General features: G+C 40.8%; 1 protein-coding gene across 14 annotated transcripts in view; it reads left to right on the top strand.

Annotated features, from left to right (window-relative positions):
* The window catches only part of LOC137119388 (transducin-like enhancer protein 3-B), a 45,034-nt gene that overhangs the window by 8,019 nt on the left and 15,919 nt on the right, over positions 1-21,096 (top strand). For 7 of the 14 annotated variants that reach the window (XM_067495855.1, XM_067495854.1, XM_067495848.1 and 4 more), the window contains exons 1-7: positions 10,245-10,710; positions 11,201-11,408; positions 11,990-12,090; positions 12,270-12,333; positions 14,007-14,051; positions 20,277-20,339; positions 20,778-20,882. In XM_067495855.1, the coding sequence (XP_067351956.1) occupies positions 11,385-11,408; positions 11,990-12,090; positions 12,270-12,333; positions 14,007-14,051; positions 20,277-20,339; positions 20,778-20,882 (402 nt within the window). In that variant the 5' untranslated portion in view covers positions 10,245-10,710; positions 11,201-11,384. Of the gene's footprint in view, positions 1-10,244; positions 10,711-11,200; positions 11,409-11,989; positions 12,091-12,269; positions 12,334-14,006; positions 14,052-20,276; positions 20,340-20,777; positions 20,883-21,096 lie in introns of those variants that run through there. The other 7 variants (XM_067495857.1, XM_067495856.1, XM_067495852.1 and 4 more) reach the window with 2 other exon arrangements.

Raw genomic sequence — 21,096 nt, 5'->3', positions numbered from 1 at the left:
CCTAAAAGGCCAAACTATTCCTTTAAGACTCAGAATTTAGCGGTGCACTATCTACATTCTTTACTTTTGGTACAGCCTAATACACAGTTGTGTTTTGCATACTGATTTTTCCTACACAGTCACTTCCAGCTTTTACCCTTTGGCAGCAGCTACAGAGTTACCTGACAGAGACTGAGTAGCTACTTTATTTTCTGACACCTGTTCTAGGTTTTTTTAGATCCAGCTTGTATCAGGACTCTTAACACCATCTGCAAGACCCCATTGGCCACAGGTTCTTTGTGAATCTTGTTTTCATTTAAATTCAAGTCATGTGGTGTAACAATCTATGTTAATGTGTGGTTATTTTATGGAAAAGTTGCAATGTGGAGTCATAACATGGGGTCAAATAACATCTACTGAATGTTACTAACTAAAACTAATAACATCTGTGTCAATCCATTGGTGATTGGACATACTGTAACAAAAAGGACAAAAACAATATAATGTGCGGTTTACTGAGAAACGCAAGATATAATTAATTAAGATTAAAGGCAGCTACTTACAGTTCTGGTTTGGCACTTGTAGCTGAAGCCCTTCCCAGTGCTGTGGTGTGAGTATCAGAGAAAAGATGAAAACCAGCCAAGAAAACAATACAAAAAAGAATTCCATGGTGGAGTGTGTCACGCGTCCACTCTCTGCAGTATTGTCATGGAGCTTAATCATTTGGTTCTCAATTTCCTCTTGAAGGCTGTGGGGTGAAGCAATGTAACCCTCCTCTAGTTTCTTGGATAGAGTTATCAGCTCTTTGGATGCTATGGTGTTAAAGAGAACCACTGTGTAGGCCAGGACATGTTTCCCTGGCGGTATCATCAAATTCCAGTGGCCTGACTCCCCACTTTGCTTAATATCCCTTGTCAACAACTGCTTGGGTTCAGTTCTCACCAGTGGTATTCTAATCAGTCACTATTATAGGCTCAACAGCTACACTGCCCCTTAGGCCAGCTGCTGGACAAGTTTGGATATGTTGGGCTCACAGCGTGGGGGTAGGACAGTTTGATAGACCTTTGATAAATAGATACACATACAAACACAGACATCCACACACATATGACTGCAGGTAAAACACACATCTTTGTAACAAGAAGCAACTCAGAACGAATAAAGACTGGATTAATGTAATGCTGACTTTTAAAACAGGATGAGTGATGACATAAAGTATTAGGCATGCATGCATCTGCAAATCCACAAGACTGGCATATTATAATTCTATAATGTTTGATATGGCTAGAAAATTTAAATGACATAAACTTTGATATTATGTTTATGGGTTGTGTTGCTTTACTGTGTAAGTAACAGTCCACCATCACAGGAACTGAGCTAGTACTGACCCATGATATCCTGTAGCAGTTCATTAGGAACAGACAGCTGGACTGTTGAGTTAGCTGCCTACCTCACATCTTGTTTTGATGCTGAAAACTGTGCCGATAGGTGAGCAATCCATCTAAATCGTTTCAATGCTAGCACAGAAAGTAACAACGATCATAATAACCTTAAACGTCAAGAGTTGTTCTGTATAAACCAGGTAACCAGACACTGGATTGCTGTGATGTTTAGCTATGTAAAGGCTGAAGACAAATAAAAAAGTTGCAAAACTGTGCTCTTAAAGTAAGGACACACAAAAGTTAAATTCCTTAGGCTTTATTAGGACACCAGCACGTGGCCAGCTGGCCACACAGCAACTGTGTTTGGTGCTGAGATAATGTGTTTTTAGAGCTTTTCTGCAGTAAAAAGCTGCCGGCTACAGCTGAAAATAACACTATGACAGCAGCGAGACTGAACAGCAGTAATGTTGTGGCCAGGCAGTTAATCAATGAGCTAACAATTGTAAATAAACTCTGTAAATCTGAGTGTAGGTGCATTATTTTGTGATACTCTTCTATAGGCTGATTGTTGCTAAGAAGCCCTTTGACATGTCACTTTGTTTTCATATAGTTTAAGCCTGAAATTTTAACAACTTTACCACGATTGACTGAGCTGTTTCCTCCGATCGAGCGAGAGAGGGAGAGAGTGAAAGACACCGATAGAAGGTGGGCACTGTGCCAGCTTTAGTGATAAGTGGACCACTACAGGCCTATAAGTATGGAGAAACCTGATAGCAGGATGGCAGAACTCAGCATGTTAAAGGTGAGGGACAGGCAGACAAGGAGGGCACCAATAACAAAAGCATAACTTTTAAGTGGATGGCAAATGATATTAACACAAGATGCTGTTTGCCTGTGTGTGGTTTGTGCAGAGAGGAAACCAAAAAATCTAGAAAAAAATACTTCCTTTCTGCTCTTTCTTGCACTTGCATCTCATGAAATGTGCTTTGATGTTTTCTACTTGACTTACATTTTTGCTACCTTGTGCCTCACTTGTAAGTCACTTTGCATAAAAGCGTCTGCTAAATGACTAAATGTAAATGTAAATATAAACTAGATCGGTGAGTGAAGGTGAAACTTTTTCACAGAGTCCCATGTCTCCTTTTGCGCTGTATGGGCTTTTTTGTTTCAAATCCGGTGGAGGCTCTCGGAAAACACAAACCACGTTTGCAACTGACAGTCTGCATTTTCGTTTTCAGCTGTTATCGCACAGTAACTTTCTGTTCTAGGTTATAACCCATGCAACATTTTTAAAACCACACCTTGCTTTGATTGATAAAACATCCTGTGATGTGTGTTAACATTTTAGTTTAAGAAACATACACAACAGTGACAGGCTCTCCTCTCTATTCAAGACCTCTGTTCACACATTTTAAATTCTGACAAGTAAGTCAAAGCTCTGGTATTCCTTTAAAAAGAGCCAATCAGAGCCTGTGTGAGTAGGACTACAATTGGTGACCCTAGACTATAGTCTAGGGTCACCAATTGTAGTCCTACTCACTACTCCCTAGACTATTGGCAATAGTCTAGGGAACTTCATTATGACACTTTGTTGTTTTATTTAACCATAAAGGTACAGTAGTTCTACTTAAATTTAACTGCGTTTTTAGTATGAACTTCCTTTTTCGGCAAACTAGATTTACAAAAATGTTACATTATTCTAACATTACTCTGTTAATATCAAATCTTTCCTTCACAGATACTGGTAAACTGTTAATATGACACAGAAATGGCCACTGAGTCTGAATAATGTTTAAAGAATCTATATTATAAAAACTATTTAGTAAAGATTTAATGTGATAACATCAGTGATGTTGTACTTCCCTGTTCCAGTTCTCTGAAGACAATGTGATATGTTCTGAATTTATTGCAGTGGGTGGAGCAGGGTAATTAGAGCTATTGATCTGGCTAAATGATAGCTTTTGCCTAGTGCTGAAGGGCATGTGCTCAGCAAACCCCGGTGTTATCTGATGACCCATGAAATCGATGGCCTGGCTGCAATCTCCCAGGTGATTTACCTCATTCCATTTATCTCACAAGGCTGAGTGGGTTCAATGCATGAAAACAGCAGACGAGGCCCTGCACACTATTGCATACTCTCGATGAACATGCATAAACACTACACAGTTCCCTCTAAGGTATACATGAGTGCAAACACCTCATCTTGCCTACAGTAGTAAGGCACTGCATGTAGTTAGACCTGCTTGTTCCCTTGGAAACCACATTTTGCTCTGGTCCATAATGAACTCAGAGCTGTGGTCGCCTGCCGAGTGACTGATGAAAAAAAGATCATTACATGGATGAGACATTAAAATGTCACTGTGATATTAGGGTTCTCTCACATCCCAAGTAGATCAGTTTTTCTTCTTTTCTAATTGAAAGTTTACATTGTGACAACAAAGTACATAGTTGAGGAGAAATATGTTCCAATTATGAACAAACTGAATTTGCAGTAATGCACTGTAAACACTGCCATGACTATCTATACAAACATGTACAAAAAAAAATCACAATTTAAAAATATAATACAGTAACTCTGTGTAAAAATAGAACCTGTTATTTCTTTCCAAACACTGCTTTAGAAAGCATGAAAGATTAATTACAGACACAGCTGTAGGGATTCTGCTAGTGGATGTTTAAGCCACTCCTCAAGGGTTGTAGTACCTCTTTTGAAAAAGGAACAATCCCAGAGAGCATGTAGAAATGTGTGTACTTCCTTGTTACATTTCCATCATTTATTGTGTTGGGTTAGCCCATTTTCAAATATGTAAAATAATAACACTAATATCTATGTGCAGATTTGAATGGATACTGACTTCTTTGATTGGCTTAATACAGAAAATCTCCACAGTGACACAATGTGATTGGCAACATTGAACCACAATCTTTCCCTGACATTGATGTGCTTTTGTTGCCAAAACATAATCAGAAATGGAACTTTGAATGTGAACACTGATCTCATTCTGCACTTTGTAAACCCATCTCCCACATACTCCACTTTGGTACATTTGTCAGCACAACAAAAACAAAAAACTAAGAATTTTCTAAATACTCAATTTCTTAGATAGGGTTGCTGGACCTTGCTGTTTTTCATTTGTGGTTGTAGTAGCAGTAAGAGGGATAGTTGGCACCTCTGTGGTTATGTCATCATTCCCTTGGTAGAAGCAAAGTGGGCCTCACCACCTTCAGTAGGTTCCCTTTCGCTCTCCAGCTAAAGGAGAGGATAGAGTCACTTTGTTGACCTGCTTGTTACAGCAGCCACTTGGACGGTAATCACAAAAAATAACACTAACCCACTGAAGAGCCTTACACTGGGCTGGCCTCTGGACCCAGTCACAATGAGTGCTGACTAAATGAGCTTATTAATCACAAGCAGCACCAGAGGCAGAGCCATTGTGGAATCATTAATGCTCAGCAGAGTGGTCTGAGGAAGAAAAAAAGGCTCAATCATGTTTTCAATATCAACAACTGTAAACTAATTTCAAATTGATGCTGCACGGACAAAAACACTCAAACTGCATGAGCGCTCAATATTATGTTCCAGGGCAGTAGGTCCACAGAATGCAGCAAGTGAGCTGGTTTTACAAAACAACATATGACTCAAATTCAGTTACTACTAAAGGTATTATTATCTGAGCATTTTTGTAGCCTCTGAGTCTTAATGTCTCTGAGCTCCTTAAAAGACAAGCTCAAAAGGAAAGCCTATTACAGCATTTAGAGTGCCTCCTGTCTATTCTCACTTTAGTACCTTTACTTTAAGAGGCAGCTGCAGCTCAGCAGGTAGAGTGCATGTCTATTAATCATAGGGTTGGGCGAAGCACTAAAACCCAACTTGTTCCCAGTGGGTCAAGTCAGGCCAGCACCTTGCATTGACTGTGTGTGTGTTTACATGGCAAGCAATTGTGAAGTGCATTGGATAACGATTAGGTTTTTAAAAAAAGAGCAATTGAAAGTGCAGAGTTGTTTTGACCCTAATATTTACACGATACACACTGTTTTGTCAAGTTTGATGGAACAAATCACACTGAAAGCTAAAAATTCCCCGAATTCTGTTCTCTGTATTTTAAATGCAGGTGTGTAACTTGCCTAAAAGAAAAAAAAAAACAATTTGAAAAATATTTTTCCTCCTGTTTTCAAAAAAGCCCTCACCCTTTTTTTTCAGACCCTGCTCATGTCTGTGTTTGTCTCTTTTGATAAGGCCCTTTCATCTTTTTTGCATTGATTACAGGCTGACGAGTCTCAGTGATACACTTAGGGGCCCTATTCATGTCTGCAGCCCTCGCAACAAACACTGGGTCCATTGTGGCAAGGAATGTTTCCTTTCATGCCCTGAACTTGCCTTTGAAAGCATGTCAATAATCCTGAGTCAGTGAGTGCTTTACAATACTGCTGCAACCAACCCACCAACCAGAACAGTGGTGAAATAAGCCCCATTTTACACTCTTGCATGAAAAAATGACTGAGGTAGTTGAAAGAGTTGACAGTTAAATGGATTAAGTAATTAATCTGATGAAAGCTGAAACAAAACTTTACAAAGGTGAAGAAAATGCATAGTTGATGTTATGATTTAACCCCCCCCCCCTCCCCCAGTTTTCACACTGCAGGCCTACAGAACATGAGGACCTTTGAAACAGGAATCAAGATCCTTGTATACAGCTGAACCAGGAACCATCATTGGTTTGCTGTAGAAGCTGTGGTTTTGGTAGTGGGGGTTTCTCTGAGCAGAGAATGTGATACCATAAGCAGAATAAATGGGATTTGAGTCCTTAGTGGCCAAGAAAGCCATTTAAAATATACATCAGTTATATTTATTTTGGGGCTGCTGTGAAATGGTGGGTGGGGGCAACAAAGGAAGCTGGAGGAATCCAGTGACCAAGCTCTTGCAGTGATAGGAGTGAAAAGAGCCAATCGTTGCCCTGTGAAGAATTAAAACCACCTCTGCAAATAGCCCCAATATTTGTGTAGTGCTTCAGAGTGGGAGTTTCACAGCATCTGGGTTTTCAGTGCAAATAAACAGTGCAGAGGGTGGACAAGGGTGGACTGTCCCCATTATCCTAAATTCAAAGCCCACGCCTTTGTAGCTGCCCAATCTATGCCACTGTCTATACATTTACGCATGTTTTGATTTTAGTTTTTTAACTAAACATCAAGTTCAACCCTCTCATCTCTGTCACATCACTTACACTGTTATTATTGTTCTGCAGAATAAAACGATAACATGTGTCTACGAGATTTTGTAAGAAACAGCAAAAGATGTGCACAACCTGCAGCAGAGTGGGTTGGATGAAAAGTGGATCTGTTTGTGTTTGTGGGAGACAGATGTATCCACAGTCCGCAGTATCCGATGAAGCTGTATGATAATGTCTGTTTGTATGTGGTTATTCATTTAGAGTCTTGGGTCTGTGGAGACCGCCACTGTGCTTGCAAGTTCCTGATAACCTACATCCTTGCAATGAACCTGCACATACCAATCCCAGGATTACAGCAGTTCTGGATTTCTGCAGAACCAGCAGTTCTGCAGAAATCACGAGTACCTGCTAACTTGAGTAAAGATATGATGAATAGTGAATTATATTGATAGGCCAGACAATAAACTAAGATTTGTACTGCATCCTTGACATAGAAGTTAACAACACCTCCTATCAAAGTAGATACTAGGGATACTTGAGGGAAACTTATTACAGGTTATTTCCTTTTGTATCCATTAGACCCCAGGACCTGAATTGGATGTTATAAATGATTCACTTACTGTCAGGTAATGTAGAGTTTTTTGTTGTTGGTTTCAGGTTTGTGTGTCAGCATATCAAACAATGCAAACAATGTGATCATCTGGTCTTTCTTAATATTAACAGAAGAACAAAGTGTTTTGATGCAAAATAGAAAACTAAACTGAAAAATAAAATTAATTTTGAATCATGGTTTCACCTTAATTAAGTGCATCATGTGTTGGCATTTTTTCTCTATTAGGGTGATTTTAGGTCATCCCAGTGTTATTATACCAAGGTCTATTTGGACTGGATCTGACTGTCCTTGGGCAGTCAGACCTCTGTGAAGGCATTATGTGGATGATTGGATAGTTTAACTTGGCTGAAGTCTATACAGCATATTGGAGCACACAAACAAACTTAACACTGAAGCATCCTGTGAGATGAAGTGAACCACCCAACCACTGTACCACTGCTCTCTAAAACAAAACAGTAGAGTCTATGCAAGGTTGGAGGCTATAATACCTCTCAACATGAAACTGTGAATTTGTTCTGGTCCAATTTTCACAGAAATTAAACTAGAAGTTAAGTTCAGAGGTGTGTACAATCAGGGTCGAATGTCAAAGAGGTGGAGAGAAAATTATTTCAGTATACTTTTTTCTTTCACAAAATAATGATTTGGTAGTTAGGATCTTTTTATAACTCAAAGTTTTCACATGTTTTAATAAAATGTAATGTGTAATGAACTTTTGTTCAACTTTTCTCATATAATTTAATATTTTGGCAATGCTCTATGTCTATGCCATTTTGGAGCTGTATGCACTTTACATGTGCAAATTCACACCGCAACATTGTTCAGGTGCGTCACTGGTAAGGAACCGTAATGCTTCCAAAGAAACTGTTGGTGTAACTTTAAGTTATACTAAATAAAATCTATATTTTTTTAAAATTTGAATTAAACTGTGTTCATTGTGCTAAAGTTTCAGTTAAAGTAGTTATTTTAACCAGGTGTGGGCCGCTTGTAATAATTATAGTAAACCGTTTACTTTTTATCTTTCATTGTCTGTTTTCAGGTATCAGAGTGTCAGTGGTAACAACACGGAGTTGTCAGTGCAAATCAGAGAACAAAAAAGTTCCATCAGGAAGCTCAGATTTTGAGAAGTGCAAAAAGTTTAGACCTATATGTTGTTCTACTCTTTAAAGTCTGTTCCTACTCTTAACTACTGTGATTGCCACTGACTGCTAAGATAATGCACCATTAGGAGAAGTTTTGTGTGAAAACCCATTGGGTGTGTAACTTACTGACATGCCCTCAGTACATGAATTATTATACCAACTCATGTCAAAGCATCTGGAAGAGGGATACAATTGTTGCTTAGCAACAGCTAAAGCTTGCAGTATTTCTAGCTAGAGGATGTTTAAACTTTTCTATACTTCTCGACTCTTCGGCAATCTATTATGCTACAAATTATAAAATACTTTGTTTAAACCATGCTTGCATTATAAACACAAATAAGATAATCAAATGTATTTTTAGGAAGGAAACCATGTCTAGTATAGCTGCAAAGTATCTACATAAAATTCACATTTTGTGGTAGATTCTGTCACTGGCAAACATTTACTCATTAATTATCACATTCTTATCAGATATCAGTTGCAGCTTTGTCCTTATTTCCTACCTGATGTCTGTGATTCACTGAAATGCAGATGAGAATTTAGCTTTGAAATAATGAAAAACTAAGGTTAAGACATTTTCTGTGACCTGTACATGCATTTATTTATTTATTTCAAAACCATGCCATAATACCGAATCTTCTAGTTAACTCATTATATTTCCAGGGTATAAAGAAACCCCACCCTCAGATTTGAATGTGAATCGATTAAAATCGAAAATCGATTAAATGGACACCCAGATAAACAATTTTAGAAGAAAATGAAGGCAGAAACAGATGAGTGAAACCATTGCTTCAGCTAGGTAAAAGCATGTTTTCAGCAAATGTTTTCAGGGAGGGGGGGGGATCAAACTGATATTTAGCCCCTACTGGCTTTTTTTCCTGCTTTTGTTTTATGCACGGCTCTTTTTACCACATGGTAGTGACAGATTGTTTGAGCTGAAAGGAAAAGCCATTCGAAGCTAATTAAGCAGCCATTCCAGGCACTATTCGCAGGCAGGAGAGAGAGTAGCACAGGCATTTGTCAGCGCGGTACCCAACGTGGGTTTAATTGACAACCTGGGTTCCTGACTGACAGCTTTTCGAGCGCTGAGCCAATTGTAAGCCGCGGAGGAAGACCGCTGCGGCCCCATTGGATGAGAAGCAGCAAGGGCGGAGCGGAGCGGAGGGAGGGGGTGCAACGGCCCCACGTGGGGCCGGGCATAGTGAGCAACACGTGATAGGCTGATATCCTGAAGCGCAGACGTGTTGTAGTCTACCTAGTGCTGCTGATAGGAAACCTTGTAGATGCTTGAGGTCTCGTTAGAAATAGGTCGATCAATTCAAGTCACTCAAAGGACACTGCTGTAGATTAAGCGGTATTCACATATTCTGTGCACTTTGGTCTTGAGTGAATTTCAATGAGCTCCTGTTTTTCTTGGCATGGTAACTGGGCTTATTTCTTTTTCTTGGCATTTCTACCCCTTCTTGAATTGATAGAAAGAATGATATTCCTGTATCAAACTTCAAACTATTGTTAAGGGTCAAGCTTCACTTATAATTGTCCCAATCTCAAGGCAGATGCCGCATTTACAGCCAAATGACTTTATTAAAATGATAAATCCTGTCTACAGCTAGTGGGGTTGTGTCCTGTTTACACTAGCATATAGTGTATGACTCGCCATAACATACATATAATGATGAAACTCACAGGTATATACTCAAAATCTCAGAGCTGATCCACCGGCTTGAATGCAAGGACATATAAATTATTGCCTTTGTTTTGAACAAGTTGTTGAACGCACTGAATGTCACTTCAAATCCAAAATGGCGAACATGTGAGGTCACATGTCGCAGCCCAATCAGGACGTCGCTATTCATGATAACCCACGTGGGGATACAACGTTGTGATTGGTCAACGTTGCTGATCGCCTTCGGAGTAACTGATTGGTTAGCGCGGGGCCCTCTCTCGGCAGTCTGGTCCTCGTGTCAGTGAACAGTCTGTGTGTGGTAGAGCGAGTGGCGAAGGTACTGGGTATACCGAACAGCAAGCTAGTGCTATATTTCATAACGCCCGACGTTTTCAGAAACATACACGACTATTCGCCAAAAATTCTTTGGACTTACTTGAAGATTCGCGTAGTGCTACTGGATTTGATGTAGGCGTTCTTTGAAGTTGTTTGCGGTCAACAACTCGTCCCAGCTGAGGGGTTTCCAACGCCCGACTGGACGGAGAGACGCTCTCCGCCTCGGGATCACCGGGGTTTTAAAGACTCTCAAGAGGCAAAGAAGAAGTGTATGAAAAACAGAAACTGCGACGTACATTTTCCGCTCTAATCACTCAGCGGTGACGGTTACAAAGGCGAGGATATTAAGCCGTTTGTCTGGATACTGATTTTTAATTATTATTTTTTCTACCTGTGCAGAAGAGAGGGGGAATCGGTCGAGACAAAGGTAAAAAGGGCTACGTGAAGAGAGCCGCTAACAAGACGGGTGGTGGAGGTGGTGTGGCTTTATGGCAGCCGACTTTGAAAGCTGCAGCTCCTTGTTTGTGATCTTTGCGGACCATCAGAACAACCAGTTTTGTGTCATTTAAACCTCCAGTGGAAGGAAACTAGTTAGATTAAGGAGAAAAATGAGCATCATGTCGTTGAGCGTGTGATCAAAAGTATTAACTTTGGGCTTTATTTGATACACAGGATCAAACGCATTTTGCTGGCACACGTTTTTCACTGTAATGCAAATTGTGGATACAGTTTTAGACTTTTCACACAAAGTGGGGGAGATTTAAGATTTACAAAACATTCAAAAGTGGAAACGTTTTAATTTCATTTTTAGATAATTCAATTTAAGTTCAAATCTTCAACTCATGCCGCGGTGCTACTGTCTTTTGCTGCAGAAGTGGTTCGGGTCTTTAGATGTTCCCCATTTTCTGTTTGCTTAGGTACAAAGGAAAGGCAGCCGAGGTGATACATCCAGTGGCCGGGGTCTGAGTGCGCGCCTCGCAGTCGAGAACAGGGCTTTGTCCGCTGCCATCCTGCGTGTACAGGGGAGGGGGTGGCGGTGATTTACCGCACCTTCATTGGAATTACGGAAAGAGAGCGAAACACTGCGAACACTGCCTCGACATGTATCCACAAGGCCGGCATCCGGTAAGTAGCATTCTTTATAGTCACTATTTGTAAATTGATGTAAATATAGCAACATTTAAAAGCAGCATAACTAGCTTTTCATAGTGGAGCTACAGATCCACACCTTACTATGTGTGTTCTGCATCGTTCCGTCGGAGCCGCTTCACTTTGGCAGGAGAGGAACTGGGAGATTGTGTATACCAGTAAGATTATAGCTTTTTGTTGAGTATAGGAAACTAGATCATCGCCTTCTTCCTTAAAACGACTTAGTTGCATTTTTGCACTGGTGCAAAATGCAACTAAAATAGCACTGTGCATGGATGATTTTTAACCTTCCACCATCCTTTGCTCACCGCGTAATATTACTTTGAGGGCAGAAGAGGTGACCCTTCTCTGTCATTGCACATGTTGCTGAGTGAAAGCAGCTCTTTCCTCCATTAGCCAGAGCTCAGGGGAAATGTGAGGACAAACCATCAAGAGGGGAAAAAAAAACAGTTTACCAAGAAAGATGAGGAGGAGATGGCAAGAGTGATATGAGACTATTATCTTGACTGTGAGGGCATTGTTTACACCTGTGGTATCTCCACCCTTGCACTTTTCAGGCACCTCACCAGCCAGGGCAGCCTGGCTTCAAGTTCACTGTGGCAGAGTCCTGTGACAGAATCAAAGATGAATTTCAGTTCCTGCAGGCCCAATACCACAGGTAAAAACTAGCCTAATGCAAACATTATTGGCTTTTTGGAAAGGGTAGGAAGACGAAGCTTCCTCTGTTTTGTACTATCATTGTAGCTTTATGCATCAAGTCTCTGCTCTTGTTGCGCTAATTATTTTTATTCGACACCTACATTATTATGTTTTAAAATATTCTCTTTCCTCTACAAGTCTTAAAGTGGAGTATGATAAACTGGCCAATGAGAAGACTGAGATGCAACGTCACTATGTCATGGTAAGAGCAATCATCGTAAAACTGTGACTCTGATTTAATGCTGCATCATCCCTCCTACCTCAGGTGAACAGTCACAGGTTGTGAAGATATGGTTTTTTGCAAAGGCCATGTTAGCATTTGTATTGTTGACCCAGGCCTATGTATTAACGTATAAGAAAATTCAGGGTTGAAGTGCATAGAGGGGCAGCTGAAACTCAAATGTCCAGCTATTGATTACAGGGTGTGACAACCACCCTCTAAGGCTCTGGGGTCCTCTTTATGACCTTTCTCCACCCCCCTCCACACCCAACATGACCCAGTGGGGGTTAATGACTGATCGGCAGGCTTTGTGCATTAATCAAAGGGTTTTCCTGGATACTATTTTAAACTTAACTCACCCCAGGTGCACTGTGAGGTTATTCAGAGACCTTTGACACACCCCAGGACTTCCCAGGATATAAGGAGACATGTTTTTTTAGTTTTTCCTCAACTGTAAAGATAACAGATAACTTATGTGTCCTGTCATCAATTAAAATCATGAATGTTACATTACCAACAGGTGATCTTAACTGCTGTTTGACAGTTTAAGCAGCCACATAGCCTACAGGAAATAGTCCTGTAGTTAACTGACCACTGATGGCATTGTTACCGATTGATTTAAAAAAAATTGGCCACTGGGTTTGTGGGAAATACTGAGTAATATTAAATCATTGTCCAATCCTACTGAACACGTTTGTTGCTAAATCTACCGTGCATCAGTGCTTTTACCAGAACTTAAGATAGGTGCTTGATTTCTATCAGTGTTGTGACAGGGTACATGTAAAACTGTTTTGATAATGCAGTTAAATCATATTTCATTTAGTACTGAACTTACTGGTGATCAAAGAAAAACAAATGTGCCTCTGCAAAACCAACACCCCTGAAAAGTTCTTTGTAATACAGGAAAAGCTGCATTGTTTGCATGGAAAAAGAACAATCTTTATCTAACGAGTGATGTGACTTAGACCTTAAGTTTGTGTATGTACATGCTTATCTTGTTTGTACATGAAAGGAATGACTTTAACCAAATGCAGCAGTATGTTTGTTAAATAATTTTTTCCCAGCAAGGAACCAGAAGGTAGTGAATATAATAAATGGAAGATATTTGCTGTGTGTTTGAAAATCAAGGCAGACAAACTAGTGCATTTTAGTTTATATCTTTTGGTGGGCTCAAAAGCTTTTTGGCAATCAAAAGCAGATAATGTTGTTTTCAGTAAGAGTATTGGCTTTTTCCCTTGGGTTTTGAAGCAGTGTTGGTTCTCAATAGCTGTGATTGCCCAGTAGAAGAGAAAACAGTGGCCTCTATGTCTAATCTGCCTGCTGTGGCTGCAAAAAGTACATGAAGTTTTCAAGTTAAAGTTGTTGCGCTTTAATAGGTATCCCAAATGCTGCAACTTGTTAAAGTTCTCTTTTATTGTTTGTGTGCTTTAATAATGTTGTACTACTCCACCACCGCCTTTTACAGTCTTTTTGAACCAACAAGTTCCCGGTTTACTCAGTAGAGGAGTCAAAAGCAACTTAGAATTCCAATATATACAATTATGGAAAGACTTGCAGTATGTCTTTAAGATATTGCTAATAAATGGAGTCAATGCATAAATAAAAATGTGCCACTGAAGAGTTTTTAATGTATTTATGTCTCCTCTATTTTACAGTACTATGAGATGTCCTATGGGCTCAACATTGAGATGCACAAACAGGTATGTAGCCATATCAGGGATGGTCTGTTTACAGCCAAAACACTGTTATTTTTTTTCCCCTCTAGTGATTGAGAAATATAAACACACCTACACACACACATACCTGACCTTAGTTTCTACCCTCATCCTTAAATGCCTTTAGGAAGCATACATGTACTGGCTTCCTGCAGTGAAAATGCTGACAGGCTAAACAGCACGAAGGGCACGCTGCCTGATGGGGATGGTTTGATAAGATTAAAGTGAAGTATCTGGCAGACAATCTGAGAGGATGTATTTTGTTTGTGTGTGTGTGCGCATATGCGTGCACATATGTATGCCTGCATATTCTGTATCTGCCTACACAGTGCCAACTGGGCTAAAAGCTCATTAGTTCAGCTGCCACCCAGCACTGGGCATCATGCTGCTGTGGAAGGACTTAGGCCAGAATATCTCTTCACCACCCTAAGAGTTATTTCATTATAAATGGAAGCTTGGAGAAAGGGGGCAAATATATTAAAATTATCTTAGAAAGAAGCTACGGATCACGTCAGGCTGCTTTGTTGGTTTGCTTCTAGTTGATCGTTGGCTTGTCATGTCCATTGGAGGAAACAATCAGTGTGTTTACGTGGCCTTAACTAACCAGGTTATAGTCAGCTTGCTTGGGTAAGCTGATTTCTTATGTGTCATGTAAACAGGAAAGCTGATTTCTGAAATTGGGGTTAGGGATTCGGGAAACCTTATTTTTGCAGGTAGATTTCTTTTGGAGAATGACAATTTCTTTGATATGTATAATCCGGTTTCTAATCAGCTTTCTCCGACTGCTCACGTGTGTAACAACTGACAGAAACATGCAGCTGAATGAAAGGAGAGATCATTAATGAGGCGATGTTGCCTCGTTTTTGCCTCGACAATTAGACTAACACAAAGTGCCTTGTAGAGTTCTTAAAACCTTTCTCCCATGGAATTTTTTAAATTCAGACAGTTCCTTTTGTGGATCAGCTGTGTGTGTGTCTGTTCTTTTGTTTGTCTTTCTCCCCCTGCACCATCACTCCGTTGCAACATGAAGACACATACAAAACAAGTCAAACAGCTTTTTCTGTCACTATAGAGTTAAAATCTGTTCACCAGGCTTACAAAAGAAGTCTGAGTTTAGAAATAAGATTACTGTGCTGCTGCATGTATATGTGTATTTCCAGTAACCAGGTTTCTTAACACGTTAACAGCTTTTACCCAATTACCAGACAATGATTATTTCATTGAGTACTGCATGTAGTGCATGTAAGTGCATGTAAATGCAGTCACTCAACCCACATACTTAGTTGACTTTAAGCTCCTGTACCACCACAAATGCCACCTTGTGAAGTATCCTCAAGCAAGACACTAAAACCCTAGAAACACAACATACAATTGTTTTGCCATCTGCTGACCTCTAGATATACTTTTTGGTAAGTTTTTAAAATGTTGATTCACTTTTAACTGAGAACAATCCTCAATATAAGAGGCCTCTCACTCTCTCTATAAAAGACAGATTACAACTGTAAACAACACTGCAAAACAGCTCTATTTAGCTGAGGATCTGACCTAAGGCAATTCAGTCAGCTGTGCATAACCCCCATTAACGTGATCTCGAGATGCCCCTGTTGTATCTTTCTATTCTTACATTTCATGTTTCTCTGATTTTTGTCCATTTAAAAAAAAAATAAAATAAAATAAAATCACTTTTGCCTCCACAATTCTCTTTTTCATCCTCCTTCTCATTCCCCTTTGTCTGTTCATTCATGTCTTTTCCTCCACTGTCTGTCTTGCCACCCCAATGATGTGATGTGATGTGTATGATGTCCCTTGTGTCATTAGCTGTGTGATATGATGTATGAGGGTAGGAGTCTGTCAGAGAGGGAGAAGGAGGTAGTGAGAGGAGGGGTGGAGGCTTCATGGCCCTCAGATCCAGAAGGTTAATGGTATCAGTGGGAGGCTAACACAGTTGGAACAGCAGCACACTGCACCATTCATCAGGCGTAGACATTTTTTTTTTTTTGTAGGCACGTGACCTGTGGGTGTGCACGCACTAACTAGGTGTGTTTTCTGTTTATCAAGGAGCTTGCCGTCTCATCCTCCTCCCCATTCTTAAGCTTTTTCTGTCAGGCACTTATTAGCAACTAGGAGGCTGTAGCAATGCAGGGTGGGGGTGGAGCTAGTTATTGTGGGTGGATGCTGGTGGCAGTGGACAAAACGAGCAGGGAAGAAGGGAGATGGAGATAGGAAAAGAGTAAGAGGCCTCAGGATAAATGGGTTAATCGACTGCTCCTCTCCTGTGCATCTCCTTTGTTTTATCAATAAGCCTGGTGGAGTTGACGGAAGGCTCTGAATAATGCATGATTCCTGCCACCTCCCTTTCTCTCTCTCCTTTTTCCCATCTCTCTGAACGAGTGTTTGTGATGACATCAGCAAGAGGTAAACAGACAGCCCTTAGCTCTCCCTGTTATGGGTAGGAAGCAAGGGAGGCTGGATTATTGGATGCTGGCATATTACTTGGCTTGTGTTGAAGATTTATTACAGAGTGATAAACGGACTTTGTGTTTATCACTACAAAGCTGGAATGAAAAGCAGGGAAATGGGCACAAACACGTTTGCATATGAATAAATACTATATCCCTTACATGGTAACAACAGTTGTGTGTTTGTGCAGACATAAACATGCTATAGTTCATGTTCCAAGAGACAAACAGCTTCCTCTACGCTGCTCTGGCTGCTGTGGGGTAATTTGTTTTGACAGTGTCTCTTATGATGGCAAAGAGTGCAGGGTGGAGGTAATCACCCTCGCTTGCTGTCAATAAGTGATTTTAATTAGCGCAGCTCATTAGGCTGCCTCAGCAACGTGCCCTGCTGACTTGTGGTGTGGGTTGCTTTGTTTTTCTCTACCTCTGTTCTCTGTTGTGGTCCCTGTTTATTACTCCTGTGCATTTGCTTAAATTTTGATATCAGTTCGCTTTTTGTTAAATACGAAACAAATGGAACATGAATAGATAAAAGAATCAGAAGTTCCCACACATTGTTGTTTTATGCGGCTGCTTAATTTTGTTGCACCTTTTGTGGCCATTTTGTGAACGTGTATATATCCATTTCCTTATTAGTTGAGTAAATGAGGGAAATGGGGAAGGTGCTTTAACAAGGATTTTCATGTCCTCACCTGGATCGAGGAATAGAGTGAAAGGGGGAGCAGAGGAGGGGAGAAGGAGAGCTTGTGCAAATGAATAATTTATACAGGATTCCTGGAATTGTTTGCCAAGGTGATGATGGCCGACTTGTCGCTAAGCCAAAAAAACTGACTACAAGAACACACACACACAGTCTCTCAAGGGAGGTTGACGAGGTTACTGGAGGCTGTGAGACATGCTTTATTTTGATAGCTACGATGGAAGAGCTGGTAGAGCAGTGGTTTACAATGAGTGAGTGTGTGTGTGATTGTGTACATTGTCTACCATGTGATGATTTGAACTCTAACAAAATGGGGTGTAATCTTTTGGAAAACAGCACATTTCCATATGCACCCCTGCAGAAACGGCTGCCACTTAATTTTTGTATGTGCTCAAAATAGAGTGACATGCACATGCAAAATATTCTTCATGCATTTGTAATGAACAAGATACCTCTAAGTGCCTCTTTCTTCCTCTTCTCTGGCTGAAAAGATAATTCTCAAACAGCCATCTCTGTAACCCCCCACCCACCCCCTAGTCATATGCCACTTGTTTTTCTCGCCAATTGAATCCTCATCAGAGAGTCTGCTCTCCACTTGGGGGCTAATGCTTGAGCGACAAACACCCAAATGGCTTTCAGTGCACCATTGACAGAGGGATGTAATGGAGAGAGCACCTCTCCAAGCTCGGGTGCTACTAGAGAACCCTTAGTACCTGTAATTGTGGAGGTGTAGTGAAAAGCTTCTGTTTTCAGTAGCTTTAAGTGACAATAAACTTTTTCCAGTGCCCGTCTCTGTCACTAAAAGCACTGTGGAGAACAGTGCCTCTATAGTGGGAATCATTTAATAGTGCTGAGTGTAATCAGAGATGATGTGATATCAGTATTTTTCTCCTTCAAAATGGCTGTCAAAAAGTTGTGTAAATAGGCTATGTGCCCATTTGCCAATAGGTGAACTCTGAACAGAGTGGAGTGACTAAATTTGAAAAAGAGAGGATGCAGGGATACAGAGTTTCAGTTTAAGGGTGTTCCACTGTCTCCTTTGTGAATCATGTTTGTGAGTCATGTTTGCCTGCATTTTTTTTTCTTAACTGCAGTTGAGGTAGGACAGGCACAATGCAAACTGTCAACATGATAGTAATTAGGCTAGAAAAAGAAAAAGAAAAATGGATGCAAATAAAAGCCTGTTCCATTGTTCTCAAAATGAATATTTTCATTCTGGGTTAACTTTCAGAGGCAGATGAAGGTTCAGGAACATTTGACCTTTTAAAAACCCTGAATGCAGCTCAGATTGATCTGAGCTCTCCAGTCACCAAGAGCTCGGGCTCACCTTTCAGAAAAAACTGCTGAGAGAATCCTATGTGTTTTTAGCATTCCATGCTAAATTTAACACAAAAGGCAGAGTGGACCTGAATTACATGAATGTTTTTGCCTTCAAATAGTGGCTCAGGAGTGGTGATTTGTTGTGAACAAATGGATCCTTTTCTTTGTGAACTGGTTTGTGGTGAGTTTGTAATGTTGCTCTAATAGCAGAATGTATCAGCATACCGCTGTTTCCTACAAGCCCCATGTTGCTCCCTTTGCAGCCATTTGCAGAGAAGTGGTGTGATACTACCACCACTATAATCCTACTGTGTGTCATTGTATCCATCCCCCGCTAATGATGATGCTTTATGAGTCTCCACAGAGCGCCGTTCTTCTTTTTCTCCGTCAATGCAGACCCCTCCCCATGTCCCCACTCCCGGTTATCCCTCATTAATTTCCCGTGCCGATCAGATCGACAGGCTGAAAATTCAATTTAATGACCTGTCTCTGTGCTGCGCCTAATATGATTTTACAGGCTGTTCTGGTCAGGGCCCCAGCCCAATTTACATAACGATCAGCCGTGCCAGATAGCGTTGCCCCAGCAACAGGAGAGGGGGAAGATGAGAGAGGAAGGAGGGAGGGCACAGAGGAGTAGTTGAGATTAGCATGGAGGGGTGTGGAGGAGCATTTGGAGGAGGAGGGTGGGTTGGTTTGGATGGAGAGAGAAAGCAGTGTGTCTAAGGTCAGACAGGAGGTTGTGAGATAATTCCTGACAAGCCAACAGAGGTCTGTCCATGGCCTGCTCCAAAATGAAAAGACTGACACAGAAGGTTGTCCGAAAGGCTACTGGCACCTTCTGCCCTCTTTTCCACTTTCTTTCTTCTCCTGTCTCCTCCCTTCCCCTTTCACAGTCAAACAGGGTTAGGAGAGAAAAAGAGTGGAATGCAGCAGCGTATAAAACGGCGGGAAAGACCTCTTCACCCCACACACACCTGCTGGGCCTCCACCCCTAATCTCTCAGAATCAATTAGTTCTCCTCCCTTGGTTCAGTCAGACCCAATTACCTTAGTGTCAAATCACAGGGTTTCACTTCACCATTCATCACAACCTTACACCCCACCATTCTCCTTTTATCCTTTTTTATCCTTTTGTGTTTCTTTCCTTCTCTTCTTCTTCCCTCCTTAGTATGTGGAAAGTAGAGATTTTAAAAAAAGGAAATGGGTTGGGGCAAAATGTCTTGGGACATTTATAAGCAGTAGGCGGGAAGCGCACCATATCCATTTGTCCAAATGCAGGGCTGTAAAGTGCTGTGTGTTTGAGCCCTGAAGCATCATCTTTCTCTCCCAGCTAATATTATGTGGTCGATACCAAAGATTGCTCTGATAGGGGCAGAGTGTTAACCTGTCTGCTTCACTGTGCCCCACCCCCCATCTATGGGCTGTAATTATGAAGTATGGACCTCATTAAGGTCTCTCGAGCCAGATGGTATTAGCATATTTGAGCCTCCTAATGAAATAAGCCCTGAGTTTAATGGAGGCAGGAGAGAAGGGGCAGTACATTTGTTCTAAGGTGGTCCCTATGTAGGCAAGAAATACAGTAAATAGTTTAGCCAAATGCTTGCTACAAACATTCTTGTGTTAAGATGCACACCTTTTGTTTTATAGGTAGTTTAACTGCTTAAATATTGTGCCTTCTGTGACATCAGCACACCGAACAAAAGTCATTCTCATATTTTCCTCTTTTCTACAGACTGAGATTGCCAAACGACTAAATGCCATTCTGGCTCAGATCATGCCATTCTTGTCACAAGAGGTGAGTGCCAAACCAGTTAGCAGCAAATAACAAGACTACTTTTATTCACCAATAATGTTAACTGTACCGGATAAGTGTGACGGTATCTGTTGTGCACAGTTCTTCAGAACTTACGGGCTGTTATGGAAGGAACTTAACTAGACTAGATCACAAATGGAGTAGGGATCTAAATCTGACTGTGTCCCAACTAATAGCAGATTTCAATTTTTATTATTTAGTGGAACAGCGCAGAATATTTTTATTGTACATTTGTCACTGTTGTGGAGTATATTGTGTGTGTATAGTATTTTTGTGCAGTAAGGTTCTTATTTCTTTCCTCATCTAAAGTTATTTGTAGTGATGTATAAGTAAATCACTTGCCACAATTTGTTTGTTATTGGGTCTTTTGTAATGAACTCCTTTACATCAGGAACTAATGTTGGTGTTTGTGTCCTGCAGCATCAACAGCAGGTGGCTCAGGCTGTTGAACGGGCTAAGCAGGTGACAATGACAGAGCTGAATGCTATCATCGGGGTACGTGGACTTCCCAATCTGCCTCTCACTGTGTGTATACCCCTCTTCTTTCTTCATTTGACCTGAGGCCAGGGGCAAAGCTACATGCGTAGAGGACTGGCACTCTAGTACAGACACATTGGCTATTCAAACATGAGATTTATTTCACCTTTATGTACTTCAGCTAAAGTGTTGCATGTCAATGCTAACCTGGGAAAGGGCAATAGATTCAGGAAGAAAATATGGACGGCTAGGGAATAAAAGT

Source organism: Channa argus, chromosome 2, assembly GCF_033026475.1.
Source record: "Channa argus isolate prfri chromosome 2, Channa argus male v1.0, whole genome shotgun sequence".
Classification (NCBI taxonomy): Eukaryota; Metazoa; Chordata; class Actinopteri; order Anabantiformes; family Channidae; genus Channa; species Channa argus.
Note: the sequence above shows the minus strand (reverse complement) of the source record. Positions and strands in the feature narration are given on the sequence as shown.